At 47.5% G+C, this 27,623-nt stretch overlaps 1 protein-coding gene and 1 long non-coding RNA gene across 3 annotated transcripts; both read left to right on the forward strand.

The window, feature by feature from the left end:
* The first annotated feature begins 719 nt into the window (after positions 1 to 719).
* Positions 720 to 4,391, forward strand: LOC147372804 (uncharacterized). Its single transcript, XR_015164313.1, has 3 exons — positions 720 to 884; positions 1,114 to 1,217; positions 4,101 to 4,391. It is a non-coding gene; the product is annotated as an uncharacterized LOC147372804 (long non-coding RNA).
* A 755-nt stretch (positions 4,392 to 5,146) lies between these two features.
* On the forward strand, positions 5,147 to 26,934 carry FOXJ2 (forkhead box J2). Of its 2 annotated transcripts, none has more exons than XM_086402078.1 (11): positions 5,147 to 6,197; positions 13,313 to 13,659; positions 15,789 to 15,863; positions 16,831 to 16,899; positions 17,071 to 17,211; positions 17,686 to 17,881; positions 18,965 to 19,333; positions 19,889 to 19,990; positions 21,788 to 21,997; positions 22,833 to 22,934; positions 23,950 to 26,934. In XM_086402078.1, the coding sequence occupies exons 2-11, from the start codon at positions 13,327 to 13,329 to the stop codon at positions 24,036 to 24,038; spliced, it is 1,686 nt and encodes a 561-aa protein (XP_086258204.1). In that variant the 5' UTR covers positions 5,147 to 6,197; positions 13,313 to 13,326; the 3' UTR covers positions 24,039 to 26,934. The 2 variants fall into 2 exon arrangements, with proteins under 2 accessions (XP_086258204.1, XP_086258205.1); XM_086402079.1 differs by lacking the exon at positions 5,147 to 6,197 and adding an exon at positions 11,900 to 12,107.
* The last annotated feature ends 689 nt before the right edge of the window (positions 26,935 to 27,623 follow it).

Below are 27,623 nucleotides of genomic sequence, written 5' to 3' on the forward strand. Positions count from 1 at the left end.
AATCCATTTGGTCCTTCACCACAACAGCCGACTCAGTCTAACTCTTCCCAGTCCCAGCCTAGACAGCGTCCCTCAGAGAGTGGCCAATTGGCCCTTCCCTTTAGTGGACATTCTTATGCCTTGTTTTACATCACTACGAATCTCAACCAATCAGTAGTTGGGATGGGAGGTACCAAAATAAACTTCACTTCCTTCCTAAACAGCCGCCCCGCGCTTGCGTCATCTTGATAGATTACTTGTGCAGCCAACCAGCAAGCAACCTTGGGCCCGGCCTACCTTAAACCCAATCAATTAAAATGAAGACGGGGAATTGGGCGGAGAATGGAAAACTTGCCCCCACTTTTGGAAATGGTTTGAAGGAGACGCGTACGGACCTCTTAAACTTAGAATTTGCGACCAATTTTGCCTACTGTATGTCTCAGACGCCCCAGTTCTGTCCCCCCTCAGCCGCACCCCAAGATGAGCCTCCCACCCCATGTATCTCCCCCCAGCCCTCATCTCAGTAGAACACGTTCCCATCCCGAGTCTTCAGGAAAAGGACCAAACCCCAAAGGGCCGAGCTGTCCTTGCTCCTCCCCGCGCCGCAGAGCAGGGGGAAGGAGAGACCCCGCAGACTCCCGCGCCAATCTTTCCATTCAGTGCGTCTCTCCTCCCATCCCCACGTTCCCGGGTCGGAGCTGACACGGGAGTGGGAGGAGCCGAAGGCCAGCAGGGCCGGCGGAGATGCTAACGCTTCTTAAGGTGGCGCCGAGCTGTGAGGTGCCTGGGCCTCCAAGCGACTGGGATGTGACGTTCTCCTGCCTCCCAACTTCGCTTCCCATGCAGTTTCTCATCTCTGGTCCCCTCACCTTACGCCTGATTTTATTTTCAGAAAGAATAAACAGGTTAGGTAGAGAATACAAACGAATTAAACTTACAACAATAAGTTACGTAAAAGAAAACCAAACCATGGAGAGAACTTTTACGAGTAATCTCATCTTCTGTGTTCTATTCTTTTCTCCCTGAGAGTTCCTTTTAAAGTAGCGGGTAGATGTGCAAATGTGGGCTCCAATTTTGTCTGATAAATATTTCTAAGTGAATCATTTATGTGTTTGCTTTTTGTCTCCCCACTAGATCTGACGGCAGTCGCTAAAGGAAGCAAGAGCCGGTTGCTTAGTGGCTGTGGGTTACCGCCTACTACTCTTACGGAGGGTCCCCTGGAAACTGGAAGAGCGGAGGTGGTATATTGGGCCTCCTGCCAGTCTTGCCTCTAATTCAGTCTTATCATTTGTAAAATGGGAATAATAATAGCTACCATATACGTTCAGTGTGAGTACTAAAATACTTCGTGTAAATAAAAACACATTGTGATCTGAAAGGTGTAAACAAACATCAGATAACATTACAAATATAAAGCATACAGTAAATATTTACAAGGGCTTCCCTAGTGGCTCAATCGGTAAAAGAATCCCCCTGCAATGCGGGAGGCCTGGGTTGGGAAGATCTCCTGGAGGAGGTCATGGCAACCTACTCTAGTGTTCTTGCCCGAAGAATCCCATTGACAGAGGAGCCTGGCGGGCTGCAGTCCATGGGGTCGCAAAGACTTGGACACGACTGAGCTACTAATACTAAGTACACGCAAATATTGACAATCGTTCGATAGCTTTTTAAACAGTATTAAAAAACTACCTTGTAAAAATTCAAACACATGCAGAAGTAGAATAGTATTAAAAACAGATGCTTGAAAAAAAGCCCATGTTGTCATAAGCAACATTTGGCTAGTTTCTTATTATCTATACCTCTTTCCTTTATCACTTGATTATTTTGAAGCAAATTTCAGGCATTCCATGACTAAATTCTTTAGTATGAATCTTAAAAAGATAAAGATCTTTAAAAAATAATAGCATAATTCTTTAACATATCTAAAATATAGCAATAATTCTTTTATATCATCAAAGTCAGGATTGAAATTTTGATTGAGAAATTGGTGTCTTTCCCAGTTCCTTTGTTCAAATCAGGATCCCCTGAAATGTCCATATATTGTATTTGACAGGTGTGTCGTGTCTCTTGATCTGTATACATTGCATTTGGTTGCTATGTCTTTTAAGACTCTTCCAACTTCTAGGTTCCTCTTCCTCCATGCATGTATCTAAGTGCATTCTGTGCGTGGAACCACAGTCCCTCCCCAGCACTATGAAGTAGGTGATATTATTATTCCCATTTTACTGATGAGGAAAACTGACTACCAGAGCAGTTAAATGACTTAAGTTCTGTTACTGAGTGTCAAAGCTGGGATTTGAATACATGAATTCTATCTACTTTACCATGTTTCATGTAACACACAAATGTTTCATAAATGCTTCCAAAATATGTGTTGTGGTATATTGGTCACAAATATTAGAAGAAGCATTTTGCTCAAGGTAGAATAGCACACATGAATAATTAGACACTAGATTCTATTATTGAGAAGGGTGGATCCTTTACATTTTTATTCTGTTCCATATCACCTTCCTTAACAGAAAGTAAATGGAGAATGAATGCAAGTGCTTCTTCCTGTCTCAGGGGAAAAACAAAACAAAACTAGCTTTTCAGGTTCTTTTTTAATCAAACAAAACAAAACACATAAGCAAAAACCATACAGATAGTAATTATAGATATAGTGGAAAATGAGAAATTATAATAATCTTTAAGCTTACATTTTTGGTGTATATCCATCTATGTGTGTGTGTGTATGTGTACATACACAAATATATACATACAGATGTCAATACATATATATTACAAAAATCACCTACATAATCATATTATACAAACTTTTTTTAACATGATATTCTCACTGGAAAATATTTAGATGTATGAAAAAAATTAGTTCTTTAAAATAATAACATGACTATTGCAAAATAGCTAAATGGTAAAGACATAAGAATTAAAACAATTACTCACTAATTCTACATTCCAGAGTGAAATATATTTACTCATTTAAAAGCTAAGTAGTATTCTATTACGGAGAAGGCAATGGCACCCTACTCCAGTACTCTTGCCTGGAAAATCCCATGGACAGAGGAGCCTGGTAGGCTGCAGTCCATGGGGTTGCTAAGAGTCAGACACGACTGAGCTACTTCCCTTTCACTTTTCACTTTCATGCATTGGAGAAGGAAATGGCAACCCACTCCAGTGTTCTTGCCTGGAGAATCCCAGGGACCGGGGAGCCCGGTGGGCTGCCATCTATGGGGTCGCACAGAGTCGGACACGACTGAAGCGACTTAGCAGCAGCAGCAGCAGTATTCTATTATATAGCAGTACCATAAGGTATTTAACAGTTGCCTTATTATAGATGTTTAGCTAATTTCCTACAGCTATATATAGTGCTGCAGCAAATATCTTGTATAGGTCAAATAATTTCTTGACCTTTTTACTTCTCTCAATTTCTAGAAGAAGGATTCTAAGCCTTCCCTAACTTTCTCACTTTCAGTACTTTGACCTCTCTACCCCTGATCCTCAAATTTCATATACATAAAAAAAGTCAAAAAGGATTGAAGAAAGAAACGTAACAAAACCTGTAACACAAAGTAAGAAACATCTGATGCCAAATTATCTGTGTGTGGGCGAATGAATCAATGTTTCAAAGAGGAGAGAAAAAGACGATTTTAATTCTGGATGTTGTAAGAGAGAAAAGGAAGAGAAGGCTCAGCTGGAATTGACTGCCTTTAATTACAATTAAAGGAATGACTTTTAGTTCTGACAGCTCAGGAAAATGGGATAGAAGAATCATTTGGATTTTGAATTTGTTAATTTCAGTCCTGATTTTGCATTTTACTAATAATTTGAACTCAGACACAATCTATGGCTCTATTTCAGCTTTCTCACCTGTAAAATAGGCTTAATAATAGTGCCTTATGGGATTGGGAAGAATTAAATGTGATAATACATGCATAGCTCAGTCAATGCCTGGCACATTATAAATATAAAATACAGTATTATATATTTAACCAGAAGAGGAAAAAAACTTTAATATATAAATATGAAATGTAGTGATCAAGCTGTAATCCTGAGTATTCTGCCTTTTTATTTTTTGAGCAATTAAAACATTTCATGGATAATATTGTTTTCTTATTTAACAGAAAGTAGAGTGGTTTGAGAAAAGTTCAAGAGGCCAGATGATGAAACACATAAGAATTTGCAGAAGAATTTGCAGCATAACATGAGTTCAAGAGGAAAAATGGAGGTAGTCATCTGGTGGTGTTTTCTGTCTTTGGGTGGGGATTATTCTGTTAAGGGCAGAGGATAAGAACATTCTATACTGTGACCCGGATAAGATATGTTATAGAATTGCCAAGTGAATTGAACAGTATTCTTTACACATTTATGTACAGTGGTTTAAAAAGCATTTCCACATAAATGAGATCATTAGATTCTTGCAGGAGCCTTATTGGGTGGGTAAGGCGAGTATAAGGACCTCTTCTTCGCCGCCCTGGATGCCGTAGAACTTGGCCTTGCACAAGTTTAGATTCTCCTAAATTTTCTGATGTTTGGTCCAGAGTTTTCTCGGTTGCACGGTCATTGATCACCTTTTACATTCAGTCGTTCAACAAGCATTTACTGAACTCTGGGATGGTATCAGTGTAATATACTAACTTCGGCTCAATCCCATACCCCTTTAAAAGCTATTCAGGGAAAAAAGGAAACCTATCAAAGGCATTCCTGGGAAAACCTATGTTCATCTATATATGGAAAACAATGAACTAAAAAAAAAAAAAAAAAAATCAGTATGGCAGAATTAGCGTGGAACTGAAATTGACAGTTCCTGCGGCGCAAACGAGGGACTCTCCCGACAGACAGCAGTGGGTGTCGTCTCTGGCGGATGGCGAGCTGCAAGGGAACCAGTGGCGACCGGAGGGGAACGCGGGGTGGGGGGGGGGGGGGCGCGCGTCCCCAGGGCCGCGGGCGGCGCGCGTCGGTCCCCCGGGAGGTCGGGGCGCGGGGGGCGGCGGCGCGGCTCACCGGGCGCAGCGCACCCAAGGCTCTGCGCCGCCCGCTCCTCCTTAACCCGCGCGGGGAGGCGGTGGCGGCGGCCCGGCGGGCGGGGGCGGGGGAGGGGCGCCGAGCGCGGCGCGGAGGCCGGGGAGGAGCCGGGGCCTGCAGCGGAGCCGCGCCGAGCCCGAGCCCCGGCCGAGCCCTGACACCTTCCGTCCGCCGCCTGGCTCCCCGGGGGAGTCCGGACTGGCCGGAGCCCGAGCGGCGGCGGCGCGGGGAGCCCCACGCGCCGGCGGGAGCGGAGCGGACGCGAACGGGACGAGAGGAGGCGCGGCCGCCGCAGGGACGCGCGTCAGGAGCCGCGGCCTCCCGGCCCCGGCTGCCCAGGCCAGCTCCGGGAGAGCGGGGAGCAAGCAAACCCCACCCTTGGAGGCGCCCCGGGAGCGGAGGCGGGAGGGGGACGGGAAAAGACCCTTCGCGCCCGGGCGAGGGACCGAGGAGACCCCGCTAGGGGGCGAGTCTCTCCTTCCTAGAGGCGAGGAGGATCCCCGCACCGTCCCGGGAATGGAGCCTCCAAAGTAGAGGGGTGATCCTTACCGAGGAAGCGAGTGAGCAGCCCCGCGTGCCTCCACTCCTGCAAGCACACTCTCCTCAGTTCTGGACTTTTGGGGGCCGGAGAGAACGGGGTATGCCTCTGGAGTAGGCACCCTGCCGCCCAGCCCGTGCTCACGGGGGCGAGGACTGCTCACGTTCAGAAGCAGAGGACACCCCAGGGAGAGAAGACGACTCGGCTTCCAGCCTTCCAGGAGAGGGGAAGAAGTCCCCCCAACTTCCCTGTACCCGGACGGTGGAACAGGGCAGAGCCCCTCCGCTCCGATCTCCAGCCGACAGAAAGAGCCCTCCACTCCCGACAGATTCAGTTTGGGGGGGAGGGGGACTCCCCCAAGGGGGAGGAGACAACTCCGGGTTGGACGAGGCTCCTCCCCTCCTCCCCAGGGTCGCCGGCCGAGTGTGGGGGGTGTGCCACCTTCCCCAGGTGGGACCTCCTTCTCCCCCTCGCCCTCCCTCCACTCCTCATCCTCGGGGGACCCAGTTCTCCTCCCCAGCTTGGGAGGCTCAGCCAAGAACGGGAAGAGCCACTGAGGATGAGGCTCCGCATCTGCCTTTGAAGAGAGGGGTCCCTCCAACCCCAGACTCCAGTACCAGGTGGTCCCCGCCCTCTGCTGCGGCTGACGTGGAGGCAGGTTAGTGCTTTCTTTCATCTTCTGTCTTCTTTAGACACTAGTGGGTGTAGGGGGCCTGAGATGGTGCCTCTTGAGATGGGTTTCGTTACTGGGATGGTAGAGCAACAACTCAGAGACTCTTCTGGGAAATGTGTTCCGAAGCTATTGGATTCAAACCCTCATCTTGCTGCAGAGGCTATGAGAAATGGCTTTCTTAGTGTTGGGGGGACTGATGGGATGGGGTTCATTGGAGGTCCCTAGGAAAATGTTTGTTTTCATGCCCAGGGCAAGGGACATCAGAAAACCTCTGCATCTCTAGCACTCCATCCGTACAGTGTCATGATGAGACACACCCCAACCGGACTGCCACACCACCCTCTATCCTTGGGCCTTGTCACACCAAGAATGGGCTCTCACTGAAGTCATGGTGGCATCTTGTGGCCTGGCCTTGTCTGGGGCTTCCATTGGTATTACATTTTCTTACCTGTAACCCTAGGTCATTTAATGTCCACCAGAGCTGTTCTCCGGAGAAGGCAATGGCAACCCACTCCAGTACTCTTGCCTGGAAAATCCCATGGACAGAGGAGCCTGGTAGGCTGCAGTCCATGGGGTCGAGAAGAGTCGGACATGACTGAATGACTTCACTTTCACTTTTCACTTTCATGCATTGGAGAAGGAAATGGCAACCCACTCCAGTGTTCTTGCCTGGAGAATCCCAGGGGTGGTGGAGCCTGGTGGGCTGCTGTCTATGGGGTCGCACAGAGTTGGACACGACTGAAGTGACTTAGCAGCTGCAGCAGCAGCAGCAGAGCTGTTCTCTCCAGCCCATGGTGATTACTGCTCCCTTTATAAGAAAAGTGGTCTGTCTCCACTCACTGTGCTTCCCAGCCTCCCCTCATGACATCTCCACTCCGGGCTGGAAGTATAACATCCACAGGGAAAATGGAGATCCCATGTCCCAAGGCAAGAAAAAAGTCTGCAGGGAATGCCAGATCCTGGGTTGAAGTTTGTCCCTAATGCTGGCCGGCCCCCGCTGTCCCAGTGCCCGACACTGCTCCTGTCCTTTGCTGACAGTTCCTCAGGAAAAGGCAGACCCTGGAGAGGAGGAGGGGAGGGGTGATGCTCAGCCTACTTCCAGTCTTCAATGGAAATAAGCTGACTGCCAGGAAGATTTGACCCCCGAGGAATTTCTTTTCAGAAAATCACCTGATAGCTTCATCCTATCTCTTCCTGTTTCGTGTGCAAGTTCTGGGTGTCTGGAACCTTGAATGTATGTTATCTTTCATAGGAAAATAGCAAGAACCATCAAAGCCCAGGATCTTCAGAAAAGGCAAGAAAAAGGTGCCAGGACATCCTTCTGGCGGAGCCTGGGCTGTGGGTTTAGTAGCGCTCTGCCTGTCAACCTGGGGTCCCCAGCTAGGTGCCTGTGTTCCTGCCTCACCGCTAGGAAATACTTTGTCTTCTGTAAGGAGCATTAGACCCCACAGCGAATCCAAGTGAGAGGCTTCATCTTTCTTTCTTTCTCTCTCTCTCATTTTTATATATTTATTTGGCTGCTCTGGGGCTTAGTTGCAGCATGTGGGATCTAGTTCCCAGACCAGGGATTCAACCCAGGCCCTCTGTGTAGAGAGCACAAAGTCTTAGCCATGGGACCACCAGGGAAGTCTCGGGATGCTTCATCCTATTTGGGTTTTTATGTTTCCTCCTTTGGCCATTGGGTGAACTGCCTGAATCTCTAAGTACATTCACTGTGTCCTGGAAGCTACCTGTTGGTTGTGGTCCATGAGAGGGCTGTAATCTGGGTTTGTGGGGCTGCGCTGTAAAATAACGTGCGTCTGTTTCTTACTTCACATGGATGTGGCTCTGTCCCCATCATGCACCAAGGCCAAGTCTGTGTGTGCTTTTCAGACTAGGCTCCAATTACCTAGAATTGTGTGTTTCTGGTAGGCCGCTTAAAACAGGTGCGCCAGTGCAGAGAAGTGAGGAGAATGCTGGTAATGATGCCCAGCTGGGAGGACAGGGTTGGCCTGCCCCAGCCAATGGGAGCCCTCGTGAGTGGCTGCAGCCCGATCTCTGGCTGGGACCACTTCTGCTAGGGCTGATAGAGAGCGTCAGCTCTGACATCTCTGGTCTAATAAGCATGAGGATCCTCGGCTGTTTACTCTAGAACTCCCTTCCCCATTTTTGTTTGAAAAGAGCTGGCTCTGGAGAACAGCAGCCTATTTCCCAGAAAGCACTTTACCAGATGCTGGAGGGCTACTTGTTGAATGGCCCAGAGCCACCGGGACCAGAGCACGTCCAGATGACCCACTGCCACACAGCCTAAGCGGCTGTGCTGGGACTGAGTCTCCCTGATTCTCCTCGCCTCCGTGGAATCAGTTAGGGGCAGACAGCTATTGGGTTGGATTAACTATGACTTGGTGCTATTTTCCAGATCACATCTTATGACTCGACCTAGTCCCCTGTGGAAAATAAGAGATGATATTCCCCCATTTCTTTATACTTGGGAATTTACTAGTCGTGGCCCCGGTCAGTCCTTAGTGGAGTGACACTCACCGCAAAGGAAAGTTTGAGATTCTGACATCCTGAAAACTATTGTGAACTCATTGTAGGTTTGCTACTTCTTCCAGGCCTACCTGTATGGTCTGTCCATTTTTCTAATTTTCAATGTCTATTATTCTCTTTTTTTTTTCTCATTCAAAAATAGTCATTGCTACACGTATATAACACTCACTAAGTGCTTTAAAAATTTTAACTCAAGGTAATCCTCCCAACAACCCTATGTATATACAAGTTATCATCTCCATTTTCCAATGAAGAAACTACAACACAGGTTAAGTAACTTGCCTGAGGTTGCACAGCCAGTAGGTAGGCTGTGGTGCCAGGACTGAAACCCAGACATCCGGGCTGGTAATCAGCAAGGTGGCAAACTTAGCCACTGCTCTGTTAGTTTCTGCATTAGGTACAGAGCAGGAAGTTATCATTCCTTAATGCCTGACCTTGGCACTGTACAGAGAACAATTACTGGCCTTTCGGAGAAAATGGGGAGAAAACTGTGCCTGTTATCTGGGGTCTTACACGTCTCACCTGGGATCAGTCTTCCCCTCCACCAGAATGTCTTTCTGTTTTTCTCTTTCTCCCAGTAGTGAAGTCTTCATTAGACGTTCCATGGATGTGATGGAGCCTGCCCTTTGGCTGCCTTTCCCAGTTTCTATGGGTATTTCCTTTCAGTCTTCCAGCTTGCAGAGAAGAATGTAGCCTGACTCAGGTTCTGCCCCAGCCCTGTGGCACAAGGCCCACCTGGAGAGAGAGGTCTGGGTAACTGGGTTGGTTGGACTGAGAAATGGAAGTACCTTTTATGTACCTTTCTAATAATAGCCCCGAACACTAGCCTGGTGCCATTATTTTGGGGGAATGTGGAATGTGTGGCAGCCACCAGCTCTTTAAGCTTCATTCATGTCCCTCTAGGAATGAAGCTTTGACAGTGTTTGTGATGGCATCCTTTTATTGAAGAAGGAAACTGAGGCAGGAAGGCTTCAGGGAGGCAAGGGGTGTTTAGGGAGACTCAGCGTGTAGGTGTCAAGGTTCATAATAGAACCAGGGAACCTCATTCTCTGAGGTTCTACACGCTGGGCTGCCCTTCAAGAATGGGGAAGTGCTGGGGGCAAGGAAGTGGGATGGGTTTAGGGAGAATGGTGCTGAGAAATCAGGATCTTTTGCTGTAAGTGGCTTGTAGCTGGTAAGATTGGAAGATATTTTGAGTGCTGGGGCGGTAGCTGGAGGGCTGGCTGGGAGGGTGCTGGCGAAAGGTTAAATTTAACCTCAGTGTCCTAACCTGGTGCTGGGGAAATGCTAGGGAAGGGCACAGAACCAGCAAAAGGCTGAGGGCACTTCCGTTTATGGAATTCACAGTGATTGGCACCTGCCAAGTGGGTTCTGTAAACTGCTTTGATTGTATTCTCCTGTCTCTCCCTATCCAGTGTTGGGAGGGTTGCAAATGAAATGTCCCCTGAAGACTTCTGTGTTCTTTCCTTCTTTTATTATTTTTATTTCTGGCTGGGCAGGGTCTTCAGTGCTTTGCGTGGGCTTTCTCTCCAGTTGCACTGAGTGGAGGCTACTCTGGGCTACCGGCCTCACCCTGCAGTGGCCCCTCCTGTTGCGGAGCGCTGGCTGCTGTCGTTGAGGCTCACAGGCTCTAGAATGAGGGCTCAGTAGTTGTGGTTCATGGACCCAGCTGCTCCGTGGCATGTGGAATCTGTTCACAGATCAGGGATGGAACCTGTGTCCCCAGTGGTGGCAGGCAGACTCTTATCCACTGTGCTTCCAGGGAAGCCCCTGCTATGTTCTTAAAGTGAAACTTCCCAGGATCTTTAGCAGGAGATAATAGGGTAAAATTTCCTTAGAAACCCAGGAGAACCCTGGTCATTGTGAACCTGCTCATTGCCGTGTTCCCATTCAGCTGGGCTAACGTAGCTCCAGAACCAGATGGCTGCGGAATGCACGTTACCCCAGTAGCTGCTCTGCTCTGCCTTAGTAAATTGCCAGGAGCTGAGGCTTCCTGGAATGATTCAGTGTCCCTGTTAGTCTCCAGGTTTCCACGGTTTTAGGGCAAAATGGTGGTGGTGGGATGGGAAAGGATGGTGGGGAAAGGAGCTCAGCATAAAGGGGAATCCCCTTTGCGATGCTATTTATAAAACCAACCTGGGTTGCTGTTGGGTCTCACGCTGCCCAGGCCCCCGAGGCACTAAGGTGTTTCCTTGAGTACAGAGTGGGCGGAGTTGATGTGTTGCTGGTGAGGAGCTCCAGAACGTGCACACGCATGCAGAGACTGTGTGGGTGGGGAACTGAGAGATTAGGGGATGAGTGAGCTTGCTGACCCTTGGGAGAAAGTCTCCAGGCCAGAGGAGTTAAGAACTAGGAGAGTGAGCCCAGAGATGGAGGCAGGAGACTGGGCCCATGCCTGCAACTGAGCTTCTAACTACAGTGTGTGGATTTGCGTGTAGTTGTATGTAATGCTGGTGCACATTATGTGAGTGGATTTAGGCATTACACACCCAATGTGTTTTCTGTCCAGGATTCTGAGACTTGTTAGCCTTGGCTCCTCAAGAGTGATTACCCCTTCAGCAGGGGTCGGAGGAAGAAACCCTAGCTGGAACCTGGCCAACAGTGCAGGCACAAGGTGGTTCGGCAGCAATCATGGATTGGGGGTGGGGTGGCGGGGTGGGGAGGGGCAGGGCGCTTCCCTGGAGGGCTTCCCTGGTGGCTCAGTGGTAAAGCATCTGCCTGCCAGTGCAGGAGAGGCGGTTGGATCCCTGCGTCGGGAGGTTCCCTGGTGGAGGAAATGGCAACCCACTCCAGTATTCTTGCCAGGAAAATCCCATGGACAGAGGACCCTGGTGGGCTATACAGTCCATGGGGTCGCAAAGAGTCAGACACGACTTAGCGATTGAGCATGCAGGCACAATTAATGTATGTTTGTGTGTCTGGGCGGGGTTGGGAGGGGTAAAGGAATGGGGTAGGGGGGTGAGGGGGTAGGGGAAGGGGGGTGGGACAGAGTCGGGGTGGTGGTGGAGTGGGGTGGGGTGGTGCTGGCTTCCACCCTAGGGGAGTGCCAATGGCTACCACGTGGATCATGCCACTCTTTCCAGCCCCTGCAATGCAAATCTCACCTACTGTCCTTCACCTTCCCCCACCCAGACGTCACTCTGGCTGCACCCCTCCGTCTGAGAGAGTGCCCAGGCCGCGTGGGTGGCGGCAGGGTGTGCAGACAGCCGGCGTGGGAGGGTTGGCAGCGCCAGGAGTTTGCATGGAGGTGCCGCGAGCGTGCGTGCCTGGCCGGGAAGGCAAGAGAGAGGAGGAGGAGGCGGCAGAAGGGGAGCCAACCCTGAGCCCCAGAATGGCTATTTTTAGCTGCCTATCTGATTGTTACCGGTGCGCGCACAGCTGGGTGTCTCCCTGGCTCAGTGCAGCCAGGCAGGCCGAGCGGTGGGAGGGCCGGAGGGCCTCTGCAGTGACTTCTTCCTGGTGTCGCCGTCTGTGGGCGGGAACTCGCGAGGGGGCGGTGCTTTAAAGGTGCGAGGGCAGCCGTGCTCCGGCTCCTGCCCTCTGTGTTGTGAGTCTGTGCCCCGTGGGTAACGTATGCCGTGTATCTCCTTGTGGTTTCTGGTCACGGGCTGCTGTCTGTGTGCCATCCCTGTTTGGCTGGTTGTCACACTTACGTACCTAATACTCCTCGTATTAGGCACATGGATGTGGGATCCAAGGGCGAGCACTGGGGATGGAACTAATGTGAAATACCTTTGGAAGTGTTGATGCGTGCTTCTTTAGGGTATACTTGTGTTTACTCTGATTGTTTTTCTTTACACGTTTGCTCGTGCTGTCTCTCTGTGGATGTTGAATGTAAATATAACATGTGACACATAATTGGAGAATAGACTTTGGCAGGTTTTACCTGCTGTCTAAGTGGTTTTTTAAGAAATCGATTCGACACAGGTGTTTTTGTTTTTTTAAGATTTATTTATTTTATTTTTTGACTGTGCTGGGTCTTCGTTTCTGCACTCAGGCTTTCTCTAGTTTCGGTGCACGAGCTGCCGAGCACTGGCTCTAGCGTCAGTAATTGCAGCCTGTGTGCGCAGTTGTTGTGACTCCAGGGTTCCAGAGTGCAGGCTTAATAGTTGTGGCGCATGGGCTTAGTTGCTCTGCTGCCTGTGGGATCTTCCCAGATCAGGGATCGAACCGGTCTCCCTTGCATTGCAAAGCCGATTCTTAACCACTGGACCACCAGCAAAGCCCTCCACGAAGCTTTAAAATACTATGTTGTAGGGCTTTAAGAAAGGAGAATTGAGGAACAGCTCGACTTGCTGGGTGGTTTGATCTCCCTTTTCGTCCTGCATGAAGCAAGAGGCCTCTGCCATGTTCCATGCGAAGTTGCAGGATAAGTGCCAGTCTGTCATCTGGCAGGTGATTGACGTATGCATTTGAGGGTTCTGGGAACCTGGTTATCTCATGAGTGGAGTCTTCTATAGGAATTAGAGTGAGAAGAAACTCTCCTTCCCCTAAAGCCCTAAGATTTGGTATTACTTGCCACAAGTGACCACAGGTAACACTTGTCTATTTTATTTTCCTCTTCTCTGCAGAATCCAAAAATACCATGGCTTCTGACCTAGAGAGCAGCCTCACCTCCATAGACTGGCTCCCCCAGCTGACCCTCCGGGCCACCATCGAAAAGCTGGGAAGCGCCTCTCAGGCTGGGCCTCCTGGTGGGAGCCGCAAATGTCCACCAGGCTCCCCCACAGATCCGAACGCCACCCTGAGTAAAGACGAGGCTGCCGTTCACCAGGATGGTAAACCCCGGTACAGCTATGCCACCCTCATCACCTATGCCATCAACTCCTCTCCAGCCAAGAAGATGACCCTCAGTGAGATTTACCGCTGGATCTGTGACAACTTCCCCTATTACAAGAATGCAGGCATTGGTTGGAAGGTGGGACAGCTTCTATGCCCTGAGATGGTTCTTAGCCTTGACAACATTTTCCTCTACTTTTGTGTCTTCCTGTAACCTGGTCCACTTCACTCTGAGCTGTCTCAGAGATGTGTGAACTTAAAAATCTCAAATCTCCCATCCCTTACTTTTTTTTTTCCAGAGTTGAACAACTTTCATAAGGTGTATCTGGGAAATTCTAGTGATACCAAACCTCTGAGTATAGTTACGGTATGGCAGGATGCTGATGCTCACCATACTCTCTTTGAAAAAAAAAATTGTTTATTTATTTGGCTGTGCCAGGTCTTAGTTGCGCCATGTGAACACTTAGTGATGGTATGCAACATCTAGTTCCCTGACCAGGGATTGAACCCAGGCCCCCTGCATTGGGAGCACAGAGTCTTAGCCACTGGGCCACCAGGGAAGTCCCTCATCCTACCCTCTTGTCCCTTGGTTTATTTCACAGATATTTATTGCCATTCTGCTCTGTTGAAGTCACATGCAAGGCATGGCATCGCTCCATCCTACCTAGAGATCAAACCTCATCTGGTTTGCAGAACTCCATTGCACACAGTCATTATTTTTTTAAAAACTATGTACCAAGGAAAAAAAAATAATGTAATTAGGTCCTTCCCCAGCAGCTCATCCACCAAGCAAGGAAGGAGAGGATAAGTGGTTTGGCTGGAGGTGAAGGAAAAAGGGGCCTTCTCTTCCACGCATAGAAGGAAGGCTGATGTTCTCAGTCCTTGGGAGCAATCACTCACTTGCCAGTTGTTGAGTAGAAACTGGGATTTAGTGTAGCTGTGTCACTCTGTAAATCATCAGCTCACATACAAGCCAGATGATGAGCTGGAGACTGTTGAAAGCATTCAGTTTTTCCCTTATAAATATGTTCCTGCTAGCTGCCACAGCCCCCACCAACTTCACCCAAGGCATGTATGCAACAATATTTCTTTCCTCCAAATGTGACCATTCCCTGGGCTCTTGAGAAGACAAAAAGGTGAATTGTACCTAGTTTCACTTATAATTTATATTTTGTTATCATTTACATCATTACATCATCAGTTTTGTATTTTTTTTCATGGCTGTGCCACTGTGGCTTGTGTGATCTCAGTTCCTCAGCTAGAGATCGAACCTGTGCCCTTGGCAGTGAAAGCTCGGAGTCCTAACCCCTGGACCTCTGGAATTCCCACATCATTAGTTTTAAAATGTTCTTTCACTGTTGATAGAATTAATTAAGGAGCTGAGCAGATGTGATTCTTTTTTAATTGACGTATAGTTGCTATACAATATTATTAAGTTAAGGTGTACAGTATAGTGATTCACAGTTTTAAAGGTTATACTTTAATTTATAGTTAATATAAAATCTGTATTTATTCTCCATATCGTATCAATACAATATATCCTTGCAGCCGATTTTATATATAATAGTTTGTACCTCTTAATCCCCTACCCGTGTATTGCCTCTACTTCCTTCGCTCTCCTCACTGGTAACCAATGGTTTGTTCTCTATATCTGTTAGTCTGCTTCTTTTTTGTTGTATTTACTAGTTTGTTCTATTTTTTAGATAGCATGGGTAAATGATATCATGTAATGTTTGTCTTTCTCTGTCTGACTTATTTCACTAAGCATAATGCCCTCCAAATCGGTCCATATTGCTGCAAATGGCAAAATTTCACTCTTTTTAATGGCTGAGCAGTATTCCATTGTGTGTATATGTGTATATATGTATATGCCGTATATCTATATGCCACATCTTCTTTATCCATTCATCTGTGGATGGGCACTTAGGTTTGTGCAAATGTGATTTTGAGGCATTTATATACCGTCATCAGTTGGGTGTGATTTGGGTGGAAAGATTGAAAAAACTATATATAATCAGCTCTCTAGAAGCACCAGGTAGTCAAATTTACAGCAGTTAATCTCTCATCAATTTACTTGCTTTTTCTTATCTCATTGCTCTTGCTATCTGATAGGCGATTTCCTCCATCAGTATGGTTATGAGGTGCTCAGTTTACCCTGACACTTGCACTTTAGCGTGTGTTATTTCCCTTTGTGTCCTTTTGTGAACTATTGGAAAATTTCCTGCTTTGCATGATACTCAAATCTAACTTGCTTCTGTGCTTCCTCAGAATTCAATTCGGCACAATCTTTCTCTCAACAAGTGTTTCCGGAAGGTGCCCAGACCACGGGATGACCCTGGAAAGGTGAGATTCAGCTGTAATTGGAGAGGGGAGGACCAGGAAGGAAAGGAGAGTAGTTGACAGCTCAGAGTCCTGTGGCTGTTTTAATTACCCAGAAGAGGAAATCGTATTAATTAGAGAAGCAGCTTTATTTTTCTCTCAGAGGAAGAGCTTGGTTATCAAACTTATGGGTCCTCACAAGAATGAATGACTAAGGAAAGCTGTGAAATTTTTTCTTAATAGAAATATTTATGAAAAAATTGACTTCGATGCCCTCTTTTGGTGTATCGGGCTCTTTCTAGATGTAAAATAAGCTTTGGAGGCATTTTTCTATAGAAAAATCTCGTGGTTTTTATCTTCGAAGGGGAGAAGTGATAGATCATCCTCTTTGTTGGACAGCCATGGATGCTAAAGTCTCAGAGAGTTTTGCCTTAGATCACATGGAAGGGGTAGGTTGGTTTGGGCATTTGCAGCTCTTTGAGGTGGATGCTGTGTTCTGCATCTTCATTATGACCGAGACCTGTGTTTGGACCACAGTGGGTACCTCTGACATACTCTGTGATTTAGTACAGATTTAGTACTCAAAAATAGCTGTTACTCTCAGGATTCTATGTGAATTGCCAGTCATTTTTCTTAATATAGCTCTTATCTTATATGAAGAAGTGATAGTCGCTCAGTCGTGTCTGACTCTTTGTGACCCCATGGACTCTTTGCAAGCACACCAAGTTTCTCTGTCTATGGAGTTCTCCAGGCAAGAATACTGGAATGGGTAGCCATTCCCTTCTCCAGGAGATCTTGCCAACTTGGGGATCAAAACTATGCCTCCTGCATTGCAGGTGGATTTGTTATCATTTTATGGTAGGGCCTATTTTATATGAAGCCAGGGAAGCCCAATTTTATATGAAAATCCTCTCAAATGTCTACTTTTCCAGTGGGCGGTATTTCCATATATAATGATTTTTTTTTTCTCTCTGGCGATGGGTTCTTCTAGGGTTCTTATTGGACAATTGATACTTGCCCTGACATCTCCCGGAAGAGACGACACCCTCCAGATGATGATGTAAGTCTCTACCTCAATGAGATGCCATTTCTGAGCCCGCTGCTCCTCCCGCATCTCCCAGTCATTTCCTAAACATGGGGCAAAGGTCAGACACCAGCAAGGATGGAACCATGAATCATGTGGGGAGGTTTAGCATCTGCTTATAGACTGCTCTTTTTTCACAACCCTCAGCTGTCTCAGGATTCACCAGAACAGGAGGCCAGCAAGAGTCCACGGGGAGGGGTTCCAGGGAGTGGAGAAGCCTCACTGCCTCCTGAGGGGAACCCTCAGATACCACTTCAGAGCCCCACATCGATTGCCAGCTATAGCCAGGTAGGAGGTGGAGGTGGCAGGAGGCATAAGGGATGGATGGACGGGTGGATGGGTGGGTGATTGAATAGATTGATATGTCTGTCAGTTCAAAATTATGTATTGATTGTCTGTGCTATAGCAGGCAGATAAATTGGGAAAGAAGGAGAAAGCAAAAGAAAGAAGCAGAGAGAGGGAGAGAGCAAAAGGCAGAGAGAAACAACGTTTTAAGAAAGATCAGAAAAATAAAAATGGTGAGAAGACAAGAAAGGGATCAAAAAAGTTTCTGAGAAAGGAAAGACGAGCATGGATGCAACACAGGGGAAGGGCAAGAGACTATATCAAGATAGGAATGAGAAAAGGAGAAAAATGATGCTCATTCATTGAAAGGATGGGAGAGGATGAAAAGGATAGGCAAGAGAGCTTGGTGTCCACTAAAGTGTCGTATGGGTCCCTCACATAGGACATGGACCAAGTCTTTCTTGCCTCTTCCTCTAGGGCACAGGGTCTGTGGACAGCGGAGCGGTGGCAGCGGCAGGTCCAGGTCGAGAGAGCACCGAGGGGCCCCCTCCCCTGTACAACACCAACCATGACTTCAAATTCTCCTACTCGGAGATCAATTTTCAGGATCTAAGCTGGTCCTTCCGCAACCTCTACAAGTCCATGCTGGAGAAGTCCTCCTCGTCTCAGCATGGTGAGTCTGGGCTGGGGAGGGGAGCTGGGATGTCCTTGTATTTTCTTTTTTTTAATATTTATTTGGCTGTACCAGGTCTTAGTTGTGGCATGTAAGCTCTTGTGGCATGTGGGATCTAGTTCCCTGACCAGGCACTGAACCCAGGTCCCCTGCACTGGGAGCGGGGAGTCTTAGCCCATGGACCACCAGGGAAGTCCCTGTCCTTGTATTTTTGAACAGATGGTGACATTCTCTTCTCTCCCTTTTTCCTACGTGTAACACGAGGAGAGGGCGATCACTGGTCAGGGAAGAAAGTGGGTCATGAGCCAGAACTGTCTGGAGTCAGATCTCTTCTGACTTAGTACTGAAGGACAGCTGTCTCAAGAGGCAGTGGGCTGGCTCCTTAGCTGCAGTAAGTGAGCTGGAGGAATCCCCCTTCTAGAACCAAGGGCTGTGATTTAATGGCTGCTTCAAGTCATTATGAGGATGGCCACTAGGGGACAGCAGTTTCTTTTTTTTAAGAATCTCTGTGTTTGTGAGAACAACTTAATTAAAAAAAATTTTTTTTAATTAAAATTTTAAATTTTAATTTTGGGGCTTTCTAGATGGCTCAGTGGTAAAGAAACTGTCTGCTGAGCAGGAGACTTGGGTTCAATCCCTGGGTTGGGAAGATCCCCTGGAAAAGGAAATGGCAACCCACTCCAGTATTCTTGCCTGGAGAATCCTCATGGACAGAGGAGCCTGGCGGGCTGCAGTCCAGGGGGTCGCAAAGTGTCAGACACGACTGACCGACTAAGCACAGCACATGTTTGGAACTCTATCTGATGTCTGATGTCTTTGGAAACTATGATTCCTACATCAATATCCTTGAAAAATAGCATAAAAAGGTGCATGTTGACATTTGGCTAAAATTCCAGTAGTTGTCCTGCTGTCAAGACCCTTGTCTGTCTGTCAGTTATACCTGCCCAGGGGCTGGAGGGGACCAGGGCTGGAGGGGACCCTGCTGTCCAGATTGTCCTTACCCTTCGTCGGCTGCCTTTTCTGGGTCTCAACCCCGTGGAAATCCTGACCCACTTTGCCTGACCCACCCCCACCCCCCCGCAGGCTTCTCGTCTCTCCTGGGGGACCTGCCGCCCTCCAACAACTACTACGTGTATCAGCAGCAGCAGCAGCCGCCGCAGCCGCAGCCGCCGCCCCCGCAGTCACAGCCGCAGGCACCCGCCCAGGGCACCTCTGCTGTCGGGGGTGCGCCGCCATTGCACACCCCCAGCCCCGACGGCTGTACCCCACCCGGGGGTAAGCCAACGGGATCCGAGGGCTACGGGCCACCCCCGGTGATGGCCATGCACCCGCCCCCGCTGCAGCACGGAGGCTACCACGCCCATCAGCACCACCCCCATTCCCACCCCGCCCAGCAGCCGCCGCCACAGCAACAGGCACAAGGCCAGGCACCCATCAACAGCACTGGCTTTGGTGAGTAAGCGAGGTACGCGGAGCCCCGGAAGGACTGCCAGCTGACCTTCCTGTTCTGACTCTGGAAGGAGAGGGGATTGGTTAGGAAATTAACAGCGGGTCTTTTATTTATTTGTTTCCGTGCCTACTGGTATTTGGGATCTTCGTTCCCCCAGGAGGAATCAAACCTGCCCGGCCCTGCATTGGAAGGGCAGTCTTAACCTCTGGACTACCAGGAAAGTCCCAATAGTGGCTCTTTTAGCCTTACTCTCCCCCCAGAGCTCCTGTGGGCAACAGAAGTTGCAAATTGGAGCTCTATATTAAGAGAATTTTTAGACAAATTTGGATTGTTTTACTTATTCTCTTGTCTGTGAGCTGGGCTGTTTGTAATTACAGCATCAATAGCTCGGTTTGTCCTAAATCTCCAGGGAGGGAAAGTCCAAAGTTATCTTGGTAATGTAACTTGCATCTTGTAGATGCAAGAATCTTGCATTCATAACTCAGACTGCTGTCAGCTGGTGGCTGTCTCATCACCCCTCACTCTGTCTTATTCCCCCATCCCCTTCCTCTTCACAGCCTTTCCTCCAGACTGGTGCTCCAATATCGATTCCTTAAAGGAAAGCTTTAAGATGGTGAACCGGCTCAACTGGTCCAGCATTGAGCAGTCACAGTTCTCAGGTTGGTGACTGAGTGATGGTGCCTGAAATAAGAAAAAACAAATAGAACGGAAGAACCGGTGGTGCCTGGTGGTGGGGGTGGGTGGGTGGGTGGGTGTTGAGGGATGTAAGTGGAAAAACCCAATGGAAACTGGAACCAGAGGGGATGGTTAAGTGAAGCTTGTGTGCTTGGTCATGTCCGACTCTTTGTGACCACTTGGACTATAGCCCGCCAGGCTCTTCTGTTCATGTAATTTTCCAGGCAAGAATACTGGAGTGGGTTGCCATTTCCTTCCCCAAGTAAAGCTTGAGGATGGAGGATTTCATGTTACACAGGTGGAGAATATTGATACCTTCTTCAAGTTAATCTTTAGTTCAGTCTCTCAGTTGTGTTCCACTCTTTGCGACCCCATGGACTGCAGCACAGCAGCTTCCCTGCCTCAAACTTATGTCTGTCCAGTCGGTGATGCCTCCAACCATCTCATCCTCCTGCCTTCAGTCTTTCCCAGCATCAGGGTCTTTTCCAATGAGTCAGTTCTTTGCATCAGGTGGCCAAAGTATTGAAATTTCAACGTCAGCATCAGTCCTTCCAATGAATATTCAGGACTGATTTTCTTTAGGACTGACTGATTTGATCCCCTTGCAGTCCAAGAGACTCTCAAGAGTCTTCTCCAACACCACAGTTCTAAACCATCAATTCTTCAGTACTCAGCTTTCTTTATGGACTAATTCTTACATCCATACATGACTACTGGAAAAACCATAGCTTTGACTAGACGGACCTTTGTCAGCAAAGTAATATCTCAGCTTTTTAGTATGCTGTCTAGGTTGGTCATGGCTTTTCTTCCAAGGACCAAGCGTCTTTTAATTTCATGGCTGCAGTTACCATCTGCAGTGATTTTGGAGCCCAAGAAAATAAAGCCTGTCACTGTTTCCATTGTTTCCCCATCTATTTGCCATGAAGTGATGGGACCAGATGCCATGATCTTTGTTTTTTGAATGTTGAATTTTAAGCCAGATTTTTATCTTGATTAATTTTTGCCTTTATTCAAAATGACAGTGGTTTATTCTACTCAGTTTTATCTTTGGGAGAAGGAGGACTCTTTATTCAGAAGCCCTGGATCACCATTTTATAGTTTTGCCACCATTTATTGACAGTATGGGGGCTTCCCAGGTGGCACCTGGTAAAGAATCTACCTACCAATGCAGGAGATGCAGGGGACATGGGGTTCGATTCCTGGGTTGTGAAGATCCCCTGGAGGAGGAAATAGGAAATGGCAAGCCACTCCAGTATTCTTCCCAGGAAAATTCGTGACTGACAATATGACCACGGCTAATTCACTCAGTTACTTTGAAACTTTTATTCACCAGTAATATGGAAATTATATGAGTTTGGTAAGGAAGAAATAGAATGAGAGTTTGAAAATGTAGATGTCAATTATTGGGGGTTGTTGTTTAGTTGCCAAGTTGTGTCTGACTCTTTGCAACCATATGGACTGTAGATCTTACCAGACTCCTCTATCCTTGGGGTTTTCCAGGTAAGAATACCAGAGTGGGTTGCCATTTCCTTGGTAACACGTATAATCAGTGGTGTTGATTGACAGTGTGACTGGAGCAGTGACTTAGGTATAGAACCACTAGGGATGTTGGGGCTCTGGCAAGGTTAGCATTTCTTTTTTTTTTAATGGACTACACAGTTTATTTTTCATAATGCCTGTCAAGCAATAGATAAATTCAGAAAGCAAAAATTAAAATTTGAAATCTCACCATTCATTGCAAAAATAGCAGGAGTTAGCATTTCTTGCTTCTTTACTGGCAGAGCTGATGGAGAGCCTGCGGCAGGCAGAGCAGAAGAACTGGAGCCTGGACCAGCATCACATTGCCAATCTGTGTGACTCCCTCAATCACTTCCTCACTCAGACTGGTCATGTGCCCCCCCAGGGAGGCTCCCACCGGCCACCCGCCCCCTCCCGCATCGCGGACTCCTGTACTCTCACCAGTGGCAAGCAGGAGCCAGCCATGAACCAAGGTACCACACGAAGCCAGTTGCCAAGGAGGTGGAGACTGGATGATGTGAAGGAAGGGGGATGAGAAGGGTGGAAGAGAACTGAGAAACATCAGCTTATGGGCACTGATCCAAAGGCCAAAGAAATAGACTGTATCTCCTTTTAGGTTTTTTTTTTTTCTTTTTGGTTGCTCTGAGTCTTGGTTGCTGCGCACAGAGTTTTCTCTAGTTGCAGTGAGTGGGCGCTGCTTTCAAGTAAAGGTGGGTGGGCTTCTCACTGTGGTGGCTTCTGCTGATGTGGAGTGCAGGCTCTAGGACTCACAGGCTTCAGTAGCTGTGGCACATGGGCATAGTTGCCCCATGGCTTGTGGGATCTTCCCGGAGAAGGGATCGAACCCGTGTTCCCTGCATTGACACGTGAATTCTTAGCCACTGGATTCCAAGGGAAGTTTTCCTTTTAGATCTTGATCTGGGAGGTCAGGGTTACTTAGGAAAAGGGAAGAGAAAGTCCCTGTTCTAAATCTGTGTCTCAGGAAACTCCTCCCTGGATCGTATCACATAGGGTCATGATCGGCAAACCAGTGAAGTGAGGGAGAGTCAGTGATGAAGGTTCTGTGTTTATCACCCTGCTGATAGCTGTAATATTGCAGGGGCTAGTATTGGGTGCCTTTGCCTTTGTACCCTAAGTGACTAGGACTGAGAGCTTCTACAGAAAGCACTGATGCCCACAGGAGCTACAGAACAGAGCGGGTAAGGGAGAAGAGCTGAAGGTGATGGGGAGTATGTCACCCTCTCTATCAGACTCTGCTTCCTTGAGTACAGGGGTCCCACTCACTTAACTCTTGTCTTGCTTTCACAGCAGTGAACTCTTATGTGCACCCTCAAGCCCCCCATCTCTACCCTGGCCCATCACCAATGTACCCACTCCCCACCCAGGACTCAGCAGGATACAGTCGCCCAGGTAAGAGCCAGGAGACTTGTTTTAAGCACCAGCGAGTTTGTTTGGCTTTCCTGTGGCTCTGAGCCTGCATTATCAGCCCTTTTGCCTGCACCTGCCAGAGCGGGTGAGCCCTCCTGGTTCCTGAGACTGAGGGTGGGCCACCTGTTGGGAGGTGTATGTCATGGGAGACAAGAGAAGATCAACGAGCTTTAAAATTAGCCCGTGCCTACCATGATGACAGAAAGTAGAAGCATGATTATAAACAAAAGATAGACAAGTAGAACATATATGCTTCACTTCGGAATCTGGATGGAAGATGCACTCAGACAAATGAAATGAACATGTTATATACATGTACCTGCTTTGTGCCCATGTCACCTGACCTCTAGTATCAGGGGTCTGGGACTGAACTATCTCTGTTGGTGTGAGTAGGCGTGGATACCCTAAATTGTCATGAATAGTGCAAAATGAACAGATCCTTCACCTTTAAATGCATTTTAGAAAAACCACTGTTATCATCCTGCCTAACCACAGTGTTTTCAATTTAGGGGGTCTTTGTCCATGTATTCCTTCTTATATACAAATCTCTGTATTGCTATTTCAAATAGTAGTATTGCTATTTCTGTATGTTTTTGATGTTATTATATGATCTTTGAAAATATAATTTTTTTTTTTTGACTACTCTACGTGGCTTGTGGGATCTTAGTTCCCTGACCAGGGATTGAACCCCGGGCCCTAGGCAGTGAAAACAAGGAGTCCTAACCCCTGGACAACCAGGGCATTCCCCATAAGTATAATTTTTAATGGCTGTTACATTTTACTGCTGTTACATTGTCATATGGCGCAGTTTACTCTAGTTTCTTTCCTGGGACCTCACTGAAGTGGTAGCTGGCAGCAAAAATAACTCTGGGCTGATAAGGATGGTAGTTTCCCCAAACCTTCCCCCTGGGGGTGCTTGGGGTTGATCACCGTCCATCGAGATGGACAGAATGGCCTCCATGCCCTCTCCTCTTAATCTCCTTTTCTCTTTCCACAGCACACCACATGGTCCCTCGGCCACCAGTCCCACCTCCTGGGGCCAGTGAGGAGATCCCAGATGACTTCGATTGGGACTTGATTACCTAGTGCATTTGAGAGCCCGGCCATCAGCCCAGGGTTGGGTGGTGACATAGGGCAGTGGGGGAAGCCCAGCCCCCGCCCACTCTTCCGCCCTTGCCTGTATATAGATATATATCCTTTTTTTTTCTTTCTCTGCCAGAGAAGCCACCGCAAGATGCTGCCGAAGATAACCCCCTCTTTCCTGCCTCATTCTTCCTCTTCCTTCTAGTTTTTTCCCCTATTCTTTTATTATTATTCTTATTATATTATTATTATTATTATTGGTTATATGCTGTCTCCAGTTTCCTGTCCCCACACCATTGTCCATGTCCACCTCTTGCTAATTTAAAGTCACCTGGCTGGAAGGTGAAGCCATGAGAGCCACAGTGAAAGGTCTCAAATTTTGATTTACCTTTCTCTTTGGGCAATTCAGTGCTAATCCCACCTTTCAGCCCTATGTTGTTTTCCGTGGATATCAGTTCAATCCAGGGCTGAAGAGGCCACATTATTAAGTAGAAGGGATTTAAAATGCTGCTTGGCAGCCATGAATTTGCAGGTTTTACTTAATGGTGCTAATTTTGTCCTCTGAGCTCTTCCTTGTCCCTTTATATCTCCAATCCTACTTCTGCTGGTCCTCATTCCCCATCAAGGGTAAGAGTGATGGTGGTGGAGATAAAATCCTAGTGGAATAAGAGGTCTGGGTTGGGTAGAGTAGAACGCTGTAGAGGGGTGATGAAATATAAAACAGTCAGAAATTGGGTCTCTGCCACTCTTGTCAAATAAACTGCCATTGACTTATTCCTGGCCTGTTCTCTATAGGACATAGAGTCAGTCCTAGCCAGAACTCTCCTTCTCTTCAGGGCTTCCCAGGTGGCACAAGGTGGTAAAGAACCCGCCTGCCAAGGCAGGAGACGTGAGTTCCATCCCTGGGCTGGGAAGATCCCCTGGAGGAGGGCATGGCAACCCACTCCAGTATTCTTGCCTGGAGAATCGCATGGACAGAGGAGCCTGGTGGGCTACAGTCTATAGGGTCACAGAGTTGGACACGACTGAAGCAACTTAGCACGGATGTGCTGCGTCTCTGGTGAAAATGAGGACAACCCTTCAGCATAGGGTCAGCTTTTTGGAGAGGGTTTCTATTGAACCATTCTGGCTTTTTAAACATCATGTTCCCTGGAAATTAACTGGCTTTTATTTGCATTTACTAGTTTTCCTTTCATCCCCTTATCTCATTTGGCAAATATTATTTCATCCTCTTTCGGTTGTCTGCCCAGCTCTTCCACCCATCAAATTTTCTTCTCCCGTTTTCTGGGATTCTCAAGAAAGAAGAGTAACCCATGATTCCTTTTAGTCTCACCATGTCCTCGGGCAAGACTGGAATCTGTTTCCCATGGATCAAAGCAGAACCAAACCTACAGTACGGGTGGCAGGAGGGTGAGAGAGGAAAGGGGAAGTGGTGTAGACATGCACAGGGAATATTTCAGTTATTTACCTATGTAGGCAAATGCTTCTCTTGGAATCCAGATCACTGGGGCTGAAGCTTTTGCAATCAGGTTTTTTGAAGGATGAAGGAACTTGGGAGAGGGTAATAAATAACTGAATACAAAGAGCTTCATGAGGGCCAAAGAAGGACCCCCCCCCGCCCCCTCCCCCCAAAAAAAGGTACAGGGGAAACTTATCTCCTTTATCAAGGAGTGGCCATGGTTTATGGCTGCAAAGTACTTAGCATATATTGGATATTAATTGTTGAATTCTAGTTCTGAGAAGGAAGAACAGTTTTATTTCCGTTTTTACTTTACTGAATGGTCACTTTCTTAAAGCTGTAGGACAAAATGTGCGAAATGGACAAGGCCATTTTCTCTGTGATTTCTGGTTTTTTCCCTGTCCTTTTATTTACCCATGCTTTCCGCTCTCTTGCTTTTCCCCTCATCCTCCCCTTCCTTTCTTCGTAAAGGGTTCTATACTGAGAGTTTGTTGAAGTGAGGCTGAAGTCAGGGGGGGCAAAAAAGGGCAGTTAACTAAACAGCACTTTATTTCTTTGAAGTTCTTAGTAAGACGTGGGGGTGTGAGTAGCTTGAACCCCCTGTCGTGTTGGAGGGCAGTTTGTGGGGTTGAAGTATGGCGTAAGATTTCCCACTGGGGAAAGGAGAATTCCTCTTCCAGGGTGGTGACACGCCTTAGCCCAGTGTCCCCCATCTGAGGCGTGTCTTCCTTATCCTTCCAGTCAGGGTGCCTCCTACACACAGCGTCCCATCTGTTCTTCCTAAGATCTCCTCTCTTACAAATCATCACGTTTCTCAACCCCTCTTCTACCCAGATCCACACAAGATTTGCCAGGGTAGACTAAATCAGACATGGAAATGTCTCCTGTGTATAGTTCATCTGTGTCTTCTGAAAACGAGAACTCTGGCGGGCAGCCAGTCACTGAAGTTTAGGGCTTGGGCTGGAGATGGGCCATCAGGCCTTCGGGGCCTTTAGCCCCCCTCTCCGCTAAAACCAGCCTCGCCAAATGGCACAGGACAAACCCAACTCTCTTTGGGCCTCAGTTTCCCCTCCCCTCCCTGAAAGGGAGAGAATACTCCTTTTTCTTGTCGATCCAGCATTGCCAGCCTTGAAAGTTTAGTCATTGTTGTCGTCTTGGGTGACATGTGCAGAACTACAGGAGCTCACTGCCAAAAGAGGAAATAGAGGAGAGCGTAGGGGAGAGGGACGGAAGGAGCAATTCTCTGGTATCCATCCACCCATCCCTGCCTTTCTCTCTTCAACCCCCATGTTTATGGTTTGGTGAGTCCTTCATACCACCCATAATGCTTTGCATTGGCGCAGGCTGGGAAGGGGGGGTGTATGGGCTCACAAGTTGTTGTTGTTGTTGTTTTTTGCATGCTTTCTTAATAAAAAAAAAAAAAGAATGTTTATGGTTTTATCTTCCTGGTGCTGGTGTCGAATTTCTTTTTTGCCAGAGTAGGGAAAAGGGAAATGTGAAATCATTTGTTTTCTACTTCCCCTCCTCCTCGTTCCCCCACAGGATCTGACTGATGTTTTTGGTAATATTGATAAGAAAGGAAGATTAAAAGCATGGCTCTAGCATTTTTTTTATAATGCTGTTAATTATTGCAAAATATTGTTGGGAGAGGCAGTCCGTCCCACCTTGCAGCTTGATGTGTGGACTAAACTGCCTTGCTTGCATTCTGGGGTATTTTAAAGATTAAAAATACTACAATTTGAGAAGGACTTGGCTCTCCCTCTGGGACTTTGGGCAAAGCTTACAGGTACTGACCAGAGTTTTACATTGAAAATGAGGGGATTCCAATTCTAGTGATTTCTTCAGAATACATTTCCAAGGGAAACACAACTCTCAAAAGGAGCCCAGAAATGTCAACTATTGAATAGGTATGCCAACTTGGGATAATTATGCCAAGATCATTCACCCTGGTATCCTGTACACTAGCCCTAAGAGTTTGAGATTTCTATCCAGGGTCCCATGAGAATGTTGGGGTTTCCAGAAAACTAGCTAATCATCATTACAGCAAGCCTACAGCTACCCACTATGAGGTTTATTTGCTGTATGTTTAGAGATTATGATATATCCTGAATGTCAGTTAAAAGGATCCA

This window comes from Bos grunniens, chromosome 5 (assembly GCF_055505025.1).
Source record: "Bos grunniens cultivar Pamir isolate PY7600 chromosome 5, Bosgru_T2T1.0, whole genome shotgun sequence".
In the NCBI taxonomy this organism is placed as follows: domain Eukaryota; kingdom Metazoa; phylum Chordata; class Mammalia; order Artiodactyla; family Bovidae; genus Bos; species Bos grunniens.

What these genes read in the sequence shown, in the direction of transcription:
- FOXJ2 (XM_086402078.1), top strand. Translation starts at nt 13,327, where the DNA reads ATGGCTTCTGACCTAGAGAGCAGCCTCACCTCCATAGACTGGCTCCCC. An exon ending in CACGGGATGACCCTGGAAAG is followed by an intron (nt 15,864 to 16,830) that starts GTGAGATTCAGC and finishes GGGTTCTTCTAG; the next exon opens with GGTTCTTATTGGACAATTGA. An exon ending in GTCCTCCTCGTCTCAGCATG is followed by an intron (nt 17,882 to 18,964) that starts GTGAGTCTGGGC and finishes ACCCCCCCGCAG; the next exon opens with GCTTCTCGTCTCTCCTGGGG.